Source organism: Peromyscus leucopus, chromosome 7, assembly GCF_004664715.2.
Source record: "Peromyscus leucopus breed LL Stock chromosome 7, UCI_PerLeu_2.1, whole genome shotgun sequence".
Lineage (NCBI taxonomy): Eukaryota > Metazoa > Chordata > Mammalia > Rodentia > Cricetidae > Peromyscus > Peromyscus leucopus.
The window spans coordinates 50,886,568-50,899,719 of NC_051069.1; the positions used below are offsets into that span (position 1 = coordinate 50,886,568).

A 13,152-nucleotide genomic window follows, 5' to 3' on the forward strand; every position below is an offset into this window, starting at 1 on the left:
TTAAGTTTGCATAGTTCTGCCAGACATAGAGTCTTCTCTTTAGTATGTGTGTATGTGGGTCCATGCTACAGCTTCTGTGTGGAGGGCGGAGGGCATCCTGCAGGAGCTGCTCTTCTGGTCTGGGTACGGAGTGTGGGCCATCAGGTTGGTAGCATACCCTATCCGCTGAACTACCTTGCCAGCCCCAGACTGACTTTCTTTGCAATACACTAAGCCCCACGCCTTTGAAAAATCATGTTTTAGGTGTGGTGGCACATGGCCTGTAACCCAAGCCCTTAGAAGGCAGAGGCAGGAGGGCCACATGCTAGAACCCACCCAAAGCCTTGCTTCAAAGATCCATACCTTTCAGGGTGGAGTGTTTCTCTCTTTTCCATAGCTGAGACCTCCTTGTTGACTCAGGTATCTAATTGCTTTCAGCTTTTTAAATTTTTTCAAGGCAGAGTCTCTATGTACTCCAGCTGGCCTTGAACTTAGAATTCTTGTTCCTCCTGAGTGCTGTATAGACGGGTGTGTGTTACATGCCTGTCTTGCTCTTATTTTTTTTTTTAACTTGTGTATGAACGGTGTGTGTTTGTGTACGTCCCACAGGTACAGTGGGTGTAAGGACAACTTTACTTTTTAATTTCATGTGCAGAGTGTGGCAGTTAGACTTGTTTGTACTGTCACCTGCCTTTGTGTGGAACTGGGATCAAAGTTTGTCAGGCCTGTGTGACAAGTGCCTCTACCCACGGATCCATCTCACCACGTCAGTTATTACTTACTTGCTGTGTCTGTGTGCACACGCTTACCACAATGCACATGTGGAGGTCAGTTCTCGGGGGCCCTGGAGTCGGAAGTCAGGATGGCAACAACTCAAGAAGTCAGACTTGGCAACGAGTGCTTGTTACTCATGAGCCACCTCATCTGACCTAAACTTGGTTTTCTTTTGAGACAGGTCTGTGTAGCCTTGGCTAGCCTGAGCTCTTTGTAGACCAAGCTGCCCTCATACCCACTTGCCTTTGCCTCCCAAATACTGGGATTAAAGGCGTGTGCCACCATGCCCAGCTTATTACATTTGAACTTCTTGGAATTGGAAGTTGTTTCTTGCCTTCTACCTTATGGTGTGTGTGTGTGTGTGTGTGTGTGTGTGTGTGTGTGTGTGTGTGTGTAAGTATAGGTGTTTCACCTGTGAGTTTATCTGCACCATGTGTGCCTGGTATCCAAGAAGCCAGAAAAGGACAGTAGTAGATTCCTGGGACTGGATTTTTGCTTTCAACCTTATTTTGAGACAAGGTTTCCCTATGTAACCCTGGCTGTTCTGGAACTTGATATGTAAAGTAGGCCTGCCTGGAACTCAACAGACCCTCCTGCCAGTGTCTGCGTACAGGGATCAATAACCTTTCTCTGAGACCGATCGCTCATAACCTTGGAACTCACTGACTGAGCTAGTCTGGCTGCCGGCAGGCCCAGCAGCCCTTCCTTCCTCCATGTTTGTCTTTCTGTGACTATTGGGATCCAAACTCGGGTCCTTGTGCTTGGCAGTCACTTGACTAGTCCTGTCCCCAGTCTCAGACAGTTGGGTAGCCCAGGCTAGCCCTAGCAGCCCTGTGTAGCTTAAGATGACGTGGATTCCTGATCCTCCTGCCTCCACTTCCATTTGTGCAGGTTTATGTGGTGTTGGGGATGGACCCGAGGGCCTCAAGTGTGCCAGGCAAGCGTTGTACTCATTGACTTTGCCCCTTCTGTAAGATAACACAGCCTGGCTTCACTCGAGTAGGAAAAACGAGTTCTGTGACTTTAGATTTTAACTTATTTTTGCTGTGTTGAAGTTGAACCCAGGCCTGTATGTCTGTCTGCTCTATGCTGGAGGGGATATCTCACCCCAGGTGTGGAACACTGTCTCTTGATTGACAGGTGTTTTGTTAAGTCCTGGTGCTGTCCCTTACAGCTGTGTGGTTGTCTGCTTAATCTCAGTGCCCTGTCCATGTCCCTTTTTAAAAGATGTATTTCTACTTATGTGTATGTGTGTCATGTGCGTGTAGGTGCCCATAGAGATCACAAGGTGTCAGATCTCTTGGAACTTGAGTTAGGAGGGGGTATTGCAAGCCACCTGACCCGGGTGGAGAACTTACGTCCTCTATAAGAGCAGCACATGCTATTAACCACCAAGCCATCTCTCCAGGGGCCCCTCATCTGTTTTTGGAGGGCGCTGGGCATAAAACCCAGGGCAGATATTTTACCATTCAACATGGCATCTGAAAGATGGGGCTGGGGCAGACTGCTCCTCGGTGGAGTATTACAGGTCAGCTGAGCTCATGGTGGGAGTGGGTTAGAACAGTAGCCTGCAGGCCTTCACCCTGGGCCCAGGGAGCTAGTCTATTCAAGCACTCTGCAGTCAGCTGTGTTGGCTCCCCCCCCCCCCACACACACACACAGGGTTTTTCTGTGTAGCTTTGCACCTTTCCTGGAACTCGCTTTGTAGACCAGGCTGGCCTCGAACTCACAGAGATCCGCCTGCCTCTGCCTCCCAAGTGCTGGGATTAAAGGCGTGCGCCCCCACCGCCCAGCTGTGTTGGCTTTTTATTCCAAACTTGTGGAATGATCTAGGCTTCTTGTTCTGCGATTGGCCTAGACTTTTGTGTGCTAGGTCTCCAGTCACCCTTCTGTTTTGAAACTGGGTCTTTGTAGCCCAGGCTGTCTTTGAATTTTGTCCTGCTCAGCCTTCTGAGTGCTGTTGGGATTCCTAGCATGAGCTGCCAAGACTGGTTTAGTTTTTAGATCTTTTTCTCTGGTGTTTAGATAACCAACTATTCATTTTCTTTCTGTATCTTTTAGTGCTGGCTGTGGATCTGTGCTAGGCAAGTGCTGTGCTTCTGAACCATACCTTGGGCCAAACACTAAATTTCTTGTGCTGTTCTGTAGGTCAGAAATGAGGGAGGTATGGGGTAGAAACCACGATATTTCTAGACTGTGGCCCTTTTCTGGAAACACTTGGGCAGGAATGTGTCCTCTCTCTGGGGAACTACAGTTTAGTTTATTGCTGTTGCAAGTCTGGCGAGTGTGTGTGTGTGTGTGTGTGTGTGTGTGTGTGTGTGTGTGTGTGTGTAAAAGACAGGTCTCATTACATACCCCAGGCTGATCTTGAACCTAGTTTTCCTACTCCAACCTTGTGATTACTGTGACAGGTGTTGTTACACCTAGCTAGTTCGCTTTAGTGTGTGTGTGTGTGTGTGTGTGTGTGTGTGTGTGTGTGTGTGTGTATGCAGCTGTATTCCTCAGCATGCGTATAGACATCCGAGGGCTATTTAAACTTAATTTTTATTTATGTGATTTTTAAAAAAAATTGAAGTTACAAAAATGAGTTTAGGTGGCTGCTGCCTTGTATGTGTGTGAAAGGCAGAGGTCAAATTGTTGGCATTGATGCTCTTTCCACCTTTATGGATTCTGGGGTCAGACTTAGGTTTCCAGACTTGTGCGGCTAACCCTTTAACTACTACCTTTAACTACCTCACTAGCCATATATTTTTTAGTACGCCTATCTGTGTGTGGGTGTGTTTAGGCAGGCCAGAGGGCAATGTTGGTTGTCTTCCAAAATTGTCTCCACCTTATTTTTTGAGACAGATCTCTCACTGAATCTAGAGCTCACTTCTTTGACAGATTTGGTGGCCAACAAGCCTGGCATCGTTTTTCTCCTCACATTGCTTTTCACGTGGGTCCTGGGATCCTAACTTGGGCCCTCCCTAAGTCCTCTCCAGACTTGTTATGTAACTAGGATGCCCTGGAACCTGTGATGTTCCTGCTTGGCATTTGAGTGTCGCATTACAGGTGTGCATCACTGTGTCTGGCTAGGTCTGCTTTATCAGTGCTAAACTAAGGACTGTCTCTAGCTTCTGAAATGCTCTGACTCCTCCCCCACCCCCAGCTTCTTGGGCCATGTCCTTGTCTCTCTGACCTTTCCTCTGTACTTCAGTCCTTTCTGCGATGCAGCTAGATTAGACTAGGCCCATACTGATTGTCCCTGATAATCTTCCCATCTTCCCATCTTCCCATCGAAAGCGCTAGAATCTTAGTCACATTTGCCGAGTCGCTGTTGCCCCATAAGTAAGTCACAGGTCCTGGGGTCAGGGCCGCAGCATCTTGTGAGAGGGACATCATTTGCTACTCAAGATGCTATCATCAGATGTGCTCACGCCATCAGTCTAGCCAGAGGCTGGGGCTGGGTATAGCTCGGGGAGAGTATGTCTTCAACACATCTCAAGGCCCTGGCTTTCATCTTCAGTAGTAGACAGAAAAGGCAGGGCTCTAGAACCTTGGGCTTCCCTTGCAGGCCTTATTCTGCTGCCAAATTGTATCTCAGACCAGCATTTCTGGTTTAGGATGTTGAAATAACCTTTGCAATCTTCTATCTAGTTCATGTTTCTGTCAGACTAATATTCCTAAAATCCTGGTTCCAGTATTGTGGTCCTACCTCTCCATGGTTCCTTTGGTCTTCTGACCTTGGAACAAGGTAAATGCTTCTGAGCTTCTGTTGCTGGCCCCTCTCTGGATTTCTTTGTGTCTGGCACTGTTAATGGCTCGCTCTTGGGTGTCCCCTGAAACAGCTTCCCAGTGGGACTCTGCTGGGTCCCTCTTCTGTGCTGTTGGGCTTGTCTTCTCACCAGGGAGGAGCTAGGGTTTTTTTTTGTTTTCGGTTTTTTGAAACACGGTTTCTCTGTGTAGCCCTGGCTGTCCTGGAACTCACTCTGTAAACCAAGCTGGCCTTGAATTCTCAGAAGATCCACCTGCTTCTGCCTCCCGAGTACTGGGATTAAAGGTGTGTGCCACCACTGCCTGGCTACATTAGAGTTTTTGAAATTAGGCTTTGTGTGTGTGTGTGTGTGTGTGTGTGTGTGTGTGTGTGTGTGTGTGTGTGTAGCACGCTTGTGGAGGTCAGGACAACTTCAGGAGTTGGGTTCTCCCCCTCCACTTGTAGGAGTTGAACTTTGGTCAGACTTGTAGGAAGTGCCTTTACCCACTGAATCATCCCACTGGGACCTACGTTATGTTTGAGACAGAATGGAGCCATAAAATTTAGACTGGTATGGAACTTGCCATCCTCCTGCCTCTACCTCTTAAGTGTTGGTTGGAGTCGCGGTTAAGTGCTGCTGCACCTGGCTATGACTGCCTACTTTTTCAAAGGTTTATATATATTTTATCTTCCCTAGGTGGCTAAGCTGTTGGAAGTAGTTAGGAATGAATCATGGCCTGTCAGGTCAACATGGGGCTAAGGATGTTTCTCCATCCTTAGTTCTCCTCTTGGAACTCTCATTCACTATTTTTGAGACATACTGCTTTTTGTAGCACAGGTTAGCCTTGAGCTTGAGATTCTATGAACTCTTCCATCCTGTGTGCTAGGATTCCAGGCCTGTACCACCAAACTCAATTGACTCTTACCCGGTTGAATCTCAGTATGTAGGGACTGTGGAGCTGGTCACAGTAGCTGTCCTGTCGCCATTTTAAGGCAGACTGACTGGGTTTGGGAGCATGACTCGGTGGTAGACCTCTTGCCCAGCACAGTGAGGCTCTGGCTCCACCCCAGCATCAGGTGAGCACAAAGGGACAGTCACGTGGACGGCTGTAGCAGCTGTGCTTTGCCTCTGGGGACAAGTGTCCACTGTGCAGCTGCCTTTCTTCGAGTCTTGCCTTTGGCCAAGTTACTGGAGGGTGGGATGACTTTTGCCCGTGTGGGGCTCTGAGCTCCTGGAGGCGTTTTTCTTTGCCTTTGGGTGTTGGAGTAGGACTCCGGGCTTTGTGTTATTAGGCAGGACTCTGCCACACTCCAGCCTGAGCTTCTGAAATATCAGCCATTCCAGAGCCTGTTTCATTTTTAGTCTCAGGGAGCCCAGGCTAGCCTTAAGCTTATTTTGTAGTCTAGGCTGGCCTTGAACCTCATCCCCCACTCCTAAGCACTGGGCTGACAGATGTGTGCCACCACACACATGTGGGTTACTGGGTGCTGGGATGGAACCCAGAATGTACGTACCAGACAGACACTCTCAAGGCCCCAGCTCTCCAGAGCTTGAGTCCCTGCTACACTTCAGTTAACCGAGAGTACAGTTACAGAGTGTGGAGCACCTTTTCCAAGGGAAGCCCCTTTGCTGGCGTTAGTCCAGTGAGCCAGCTTCTGACCTGGAACAAGGTAGGCGTGTATGGGAGTGGTGCCAGGAGGAGGGTTGGCCAGTAGGTGGAGTGACCACGGTGCCCCTGGTCTGGCAGCCCCTGGGTAGACTGAATCTGCCCTCTAGGGACTGAAAACTGAGCACCCAGACTTCAAGGCTGCTGGGATGGGGCAGAGATCGCACAGGCCTGGCTCCTGTCCGTGGTGGTTAGACCTGTTCACGCTCCACCATTTCTTCTGTGGCTTTTTCCCCCCCAGTCTTCCCTGACCATAGAGGTAAGGTAATCAGTAATCTGCCCACATTTTTTTTTTTTTTTTTTTTTCAGACAAATCCAAGAGAATTCTGTGCTTCCAAACTTAGGTACATATTCTGGAGGTTGAGCTCTTTGAGATTTTGGCCTGCTTTGTTTTTCCCAGGTAGAGCTAGGGATGGAATCCAAGGCCTTGATGTGCCAGGCAGGACTCTACCCCTGAGCTGCGTTCTTAGCAGCTCACCAGCTTGCTTCTCAGATTTCATCTCTAGCATCTGTGTATGTGGGCATGCCTGATGCCCTAGAGACCTCATTTCCCCCATTCAATTAGTTCTACAATGGAGGCTGCCACCCCATACCTGGCCTTTAGGAGCCATCAGCTGGCTGGTCCCCACAGTGCAGCCATGACTCATGCTGACATCATGCTGTGGCATCCCTTTTAGGACTCAGTTGGGAGAAAAACAGTTGTAGGTCATCCAGGTTATAGAGGGACCCTGATTGTGACCTGTTCTCCATTTCCTTTCTTGTATTTTACCCCTCTTCTTTGAGACAGAGTTTCCTGTAGTCCAAGCTAGCCTCAAACTCACAAGGTACAGCCAAGGATGACTGAATTCTTGATCTTCCTGCCCCTTCGTGCTGAGTGCTGGAATTATAGGTGTGTACCACCATACCCAGTTTACGACGAGCTAGGAATGGAACCCAGTGGCTCGTGCATTCTAGGCAAACACTCGATTGGCTGAGCGCTTCTCCAGCCCTGTTATCTGAGGTAGGGTCTCACTGTGTAGCCCAGGCTTGCTTTAACTTTTCCTGTCCCAGCCACTGGAGTGTGGGGGCTGACTGTGAGCAGCTCTCAGATGAGCTTCCGGGAGGCTGAGGTACTTGCTGTTCAGACGACTAAGGACATCATGGGAAGGCATAGAAGAACATGCTGGAAACTCAGGCATGGTAGGGCATGCTTGTAGTCTCCACACTCAGAAGGTAGAGGGAATCAGGAGTAGAGTTCAAGAACTTCCTCACCCACCCAGCTGTTGGAGACCCTGTCTCTAGAAAAGAACCAAAAAGAAAAGTTGATGTGGGACATCAGGACCAGGGGCAGAAGGGGACTGTTTTTCCCAACAGTCGAATATGATGTCTATTCTTTTTCCTTTTGGGGTGGGGGACGGGGGTGGATTTTGGTTTTGTTTTCTTTTTGTTGTTTGTGTTTTGAGACGGTTTCTCTGTGCAGCTCTGGCTGTCCTGGAACTCAGAGATCCACCTCCATCTGCTTCTGCCCAAGTGCTGGGATTAAAGGTGTGCTATACCACTGTGCCCAGCTTTACACACACACACACACACACACACACACACACACTTTTCTCACTATGTTACCCAAGCTGGCTACAGATTGATGTACTTGAGTTATCCTCCTGCCTTAGCCTTATGAGTGGCTAGTACCACCAGGCACTTACCCCAATTCCAGCATCCACAGGTTGTTGTTGTTGTTGTTCTTTCTGTTTTGGATTGTGGCATTGATTCTCAGGTAAATGAAGTTGCTTATTTTATTTTTGTATCATTTCCTTTACCTAGGCTCAAAGACTTGGAAAGAGATGGCCTAACAGAAAAGGTAACTGCTCTTCTTTCACACATTCACTTGGATGTGTACTCTGTGTGCCTGTGAATGTGTTCACATGTATATGGGTGCCTGTGTGCAATCAGGTGCATGCGTGTGCATGTAGAGGTCAGAGGTTGATGTCAGATACCTTTGTCCATCACTGTCCACTTTATTTACTAAGGTGGAGACTCACTGAATCTGGAACTCATGGGTTCAGCCAGTCTTAAGTAGTCAGGCTTGATGTGGGGAACCCCCTTTGCTCACTGAGAGCTGGATTCTGCCAAGCCTTTATGCCAGTCTGGGGATCTGAACTCTGGTCTTCATGCCTGCGTAGCAGGTGCTTTAATGACCAAGATATTCCCCAGCTTTCTAGTTCCTTTCTGAGGCAAGGTTTTGATCCGTAGCTTGGGCTGACCCTGAACTTAGTAGTGACCCTGGCCTTAAACTGGCAACCCTCCTTGTCTACGCTTTGTGTTGAGATCTCAGGCATCCTACACCACGCCTAGCTTGTATTTAGTTTTTGGCTGAGCCAGGGCTGCTGAGCACACAGCTACCAGGGCAGCCAGATGGCTTAGTTTCTGTGTTAGTTTAATTGCTAGCTTGGGAATCTGGGGCTTCTTCATCTCTGTCTTTCCACAGGAGTGTGTGAAAGAGAAATTGAACCTGTTGCATGAATTCCTGCAAACAGAAATAAAGAGCCAGTTATGTGACTTGGAAACCAAATTACATAAAGAGGAATTATCTGAGGTAAGTCTGTTTCCCAGTTACCAGGGCGGCAGAGGCTCCTGTTTGTCCCACTGTGACGTCTTCCTCCTAAATTATCCTTTGCTGTTGTAGGAGGGCTACCTGGCTAAAGTGAAATCCCTTTTAAATAAAGATTTGTCCTTGGAGAATGGAACACACTCTCTCACCCGAAAAGCCAACAATTGTCCAGCCAACGGAAGCCGGCCAAGCCGGAGAGCAGAAATGGCAGACTCAACACAACCCTCCAAACTCAGGCCCAGGAGAAGCAAGTCGGACAGTGAGACCAATTGTAAGAACACATGGCAGTGGTTCACAGTTGTTTGCTTGTTTGGGGTTTTCTGGCTGTTTTGAGACGGTGCCTGTCTGGATAGCGTAGGCTGCTTCAGCCTTCTGAGTGCTGGGTGATAGGCCTGTGCTGCCTTGCCGATCTCACTGGACTTGTTTCCGTCTTGGAGGTTGTAGTTCATTTGAAGAAACAGTCCATCTTGAACCAATGAGCGTGCACCACATGTATTCTAGTTTCTTTCTGTTCATTTCTGTTGCTGAGAAGGAAGCCTAAGCCCTGTGAACACTTAAGTACATGCTGACATTCAGCTGCACCCTTACTCCCTGGTTAGTTTCTTAATGTTCCTTTCCTTGTCTGTCTGTCTCCGCCTCTTTTGCAGTGCCAGGGATGGAACCCAGGACCTTTGGTGTGCTAGGGAAGGGCACATCTGCCAAACCCCAGCTGTTGTCTTTTTTGGAGTGGTAGTAGTGGTGTTGGCGATGGAGCCCAGAGCCATGTGCATGCTGTACAGGGGCTTTGCGGTGGAGCTGGACAGAACCTCCAGTTTATTTTCTGTGCGCTTCTGCCTAGCTTAGACTCACCCAAATGGTCCCTACAGAGGTTTCCGCATAGGGCTTTTGATGTTTATGATGGTGTTGACAGGTGCACGGGCACCATAAACCATTCTTGGATTCTGGGCTTTCTTTCCCTGGGTTGTATGATGCCATTGCCCGATATTGAGCAGTGGCAACTCTAAGGGGCTGTCTGTTGACATGTGCAAGCTGGCACGCAGTTTGCTCTAGATTGAAAGTCAAGAAGTGTATATTCTTGCAGCACCTGGCCATCTGCAGCCATTTTTCTTACTGAAGAATGCCATGTCTTTTTTCTTGCTTTTAAACAGCTGAAGCTTCATCTAGCTCCATGGCTACGAGGAGAACCACCAGGCAGACCACCATCACATCTCACTTCATGAAGGGGTCAGTATATAATGAGGGGGCTGTTGGCCATTTCTTGGGGATCTGGTAATTTTGGAAAAACATAATGGAATCAGAGTGAACTGCCTAGCTTCCATAATTGATAAGTTTAATTTTTTTAAATATTTATTTATTATGTATACAATGTTCTGGCATGTGTGCCTATATGCCAGAAGAAGGCACCAAATCTCATAGATGGTTGTGAACTAACATGTGGTTGCTGGGAATTGAACTCAGGACCTCTGGAAAAGCAGCCAGTGCTCTTAACCTCTAGCCATCTCTCCAGCCCCAAGTTTAATTTTTTTTTTTTTTTTCCTTTATTTTAGTACTGAGGATAGAATCCAGGTTCTGGTTCATGTTAGGAACTCTACCACTGAGCTGTGCCCCTATTCCTCCTAGGGATTTTAGACAGAGGATTTCCCACGGAGCTGCAGCCCTATGCAGATGTCTGTTTTACAGGTTTTGTTCACTGGATGTTGACAAACATTACTTGTGAACACCTTTTTTTCCCTCACTTTTTGAGGAGACTTAAAGCATACACAAGCTACAGCATAAAGTACTACAAGAGCTGTTAATGCTCAAACCTGGAGAGATGGTTCAGATAAGAGCACTGGGTGTTCTTTCAGAGGACCTGGATTTGATTCCCTCCACCCACATGGTAGTTAATGACTATAGTAACTCCAGTCCTGGCGATACGAGGCCCTCTTCCAGCCTCCTTGGGCACTGTGTACATGTGATGTACAGACATACATTCAGACAAAACATTCATATACATAAAACTTAAAGAACAAAACAAAGAACCCTCACACTCACCACCCAGTGATAGAAAATAAAGCATAACGCTGTTTCCATGCTTTTTATGAACTCGGTTTTTTTTTCCAGTTCTGGTAGTGGAACCTTGTTCACAAAGCGGTACCATCCAACTTCATATGGACATGTTTATATAGACACAAACATGTGTTGTTTAAGATTAATTTCATGCACACGCGTGCTTTGCCTGCATTTGTATCCATGCACCACATTGTATAGTGCCTGTAGAAGTCAGGAGGGTGTTGGGTCCCCTGGAACTGGAGTTACCAGTGGTTGTGAGCAGCGGATACTGGGCCTTGAACCCAGGTCCTCTGCAAGAGGAGCAGGTGCTCATCAGCACTGCCATCTCTGCAGCACCACATATGTTCACACTCTGTGTGTGTGTGTGAGTGTGTGATGTGTGTGCCTTCTTGCAATGTGGTCACCCAACTAGCCAGCCAGGGCCTGAGTTTAACTCAAGTCTTCAAGAGCACTGGGTGCTTTTAACCACTGAACCATTTCTCCAGCAGATCCCTAACACCCATGTTAAAAGCCAGAATGCCCGTGCATGTCTGCAATCTTAGCACAGAGGGGGCAGAGACGGGCAGATTCGGGGCCCTGGCTGGCCAGATAGTCTAGCCAAGCTGGTAAGCCGGTGAGCTCCATGATCAGTGAGACTGTCTCAACAAATAAAGCCAAGAGCAGCTTCACCCAATCCCAAATGGGTGACCACATTGCAAACGCATACACATCACACACACACACACACACACACACACACACACACACACACAGTGAGTGTGTGTGAACATCTGTGGTGCTGCAGAGCACCTGCTCCTCTTGCAGAGGACCTGGGTTCAGGGCCCAGTACCCGCTGCTCACAACCATTGGTAACTCCAGTTCCAGGGGACCCAACTGTAGCTGGAGTTTTCCTGCCTTGCCCACAGTCAGGACAAATCTCTCTCACCCGCCAGTCCCACAGCTGCTCAGACCCAACCAAAGTAAACACAGATACTTACATTGCTTACAAACTGTATGGCCATGGCAGGCTTCTTGCTAGCTGTTCTTATATCTTAAATTAATCCATTTCCATAAATCTATACCTTGCCATGTGGCTCGTGGCTTACTGGCATCTTTACATGCTGTTTGTCCGGGTGGCGGCCGGCAGTGACTCTGACTCAGCCTTCCTGTTCCCAGAATTCTTCTCCTCCTTGTCCCGCCTATACTTCCTCCTGCCTGGCTACTGGCCAATCAGTGTTTTATTTACTAACCATACAGACCATCCCCCAGCACCCGACACCCTCCTGACTTCTACAGACACCATACAGTGTGGTGCGTAGACACAAATGCAGGCAAAGCCCGCGTGTGCATGAAATTAAGTCTAAAAATTTGTTTTTAAAAACAAATATGTGAGCCAGGCAGTGGTGGTGCACATCTTTAATCCCAGCACTCGGGAGGCAGAGGCAGGCGGATCTCTGTGAGTTCAAGGCCAGCCTGGGCTACAGAGTAAGTTCCAGGATAGACTCCAAAGCTACACAGAGAAACCCTGTCTCAACAAACCAAATGTGTGTGTGTGTGTGTGTATGGATGTGAGCACTGGTGTTCATAGCTGCCAGTAACTCCAGCTCCAGGGGACCTAATACTCTTCTGTCCTCCAAGAGCACATGACATACATAATTTAAAATAATACATGTAACTATTAATTAAAAAAAACTTCTTTCAGTCCTGGAAAGATGGGCCCCTCCTGGCAGGGAAGATAACCTGTGCCTTTAAGAGGTTCTTTTGTGAAAGAAGGGAAGTTATTGAAGCCCCTGGATGGCTGGTGTGTATGTGGGGGTGTGTCTCAGAACTAACAGTCTCCTCACTGTGTGACAGCCCCACTAAACGGAAACCCAAGGAAGAATCTGAAGAGAGACTCTCCGACGAGTCTGTGGCAGAGAAGGACCAGGTGGGCCAATCCTGTTGACTCTGGACACTTAACTTTGTGTGTGTTGGCAAGGGTGGTCTGTCTAAACAGACTCCTAGTAGTGGGGTGTTGAGAGTGTGTGGGCTACAGGGAGGACAGAGCTCTCGATGGAACGTGCTCTTATGCTAGAGCCTGATGGGTTTGAAATGGCAGGGCAGCCCAGCAGGCTGGAGTCCTATATAACAGCTGATGCTGTAGTTCTTGCCTGAAGGCATCGGGAGGCAGAGTTCTATTTACTTTTTCAACGTTGAGATCAAATTTAGGACTTCACCCATGTAAGCCCTGTTCCACTGAACTACACACAGGGTCACTGTGTTTGATAGATGCAACTGTATATTAAGACAGTATTGTGTGGCCCAGGCTGGGCTTGAACTGTGTGTACTTGAACCTGGGCTTGAACTCTTGGTCTTCCTGCCTCCACCTCCCAAGTGCTAGA

The 13,152-nt window shown here is 48.1% G+C and overlaps 1 protein-coding gene across 1 annotated transcript in view; it reads left to right on the forward strand.

The window, feature by feature from the left end:
- Positions 1–13,152, forward strand: part of Dnmt1 (DNA methyltransferase 1) — a 49,332-nt gene that overhangs the window by 2,256 nt on the left and 33,924 nt on the right. Inside the window, exons 2-6 of the mRNA XM_028872427.2 lie at positions 7,954–7,990; positions 8,618–8,725; positions 8,816–9,011; positions 9,889–9,964; positions 12,626–12,698. Coding sequence (XP_028728260.1) covers positions 7,954–7,990; positions 8,618–8,725; positions 8,816–9,011; positions 9,889–9,964; positions 12,626–12,698 — 490 coding nt within the window. The remainder of the gene's footprint in view (positions 1–7,953; positions 7,991–8,617; positions 8,726–8,815; positions 9,012–9,888; positions 9,965–12,625; positions 12,699–13,152) is intronic.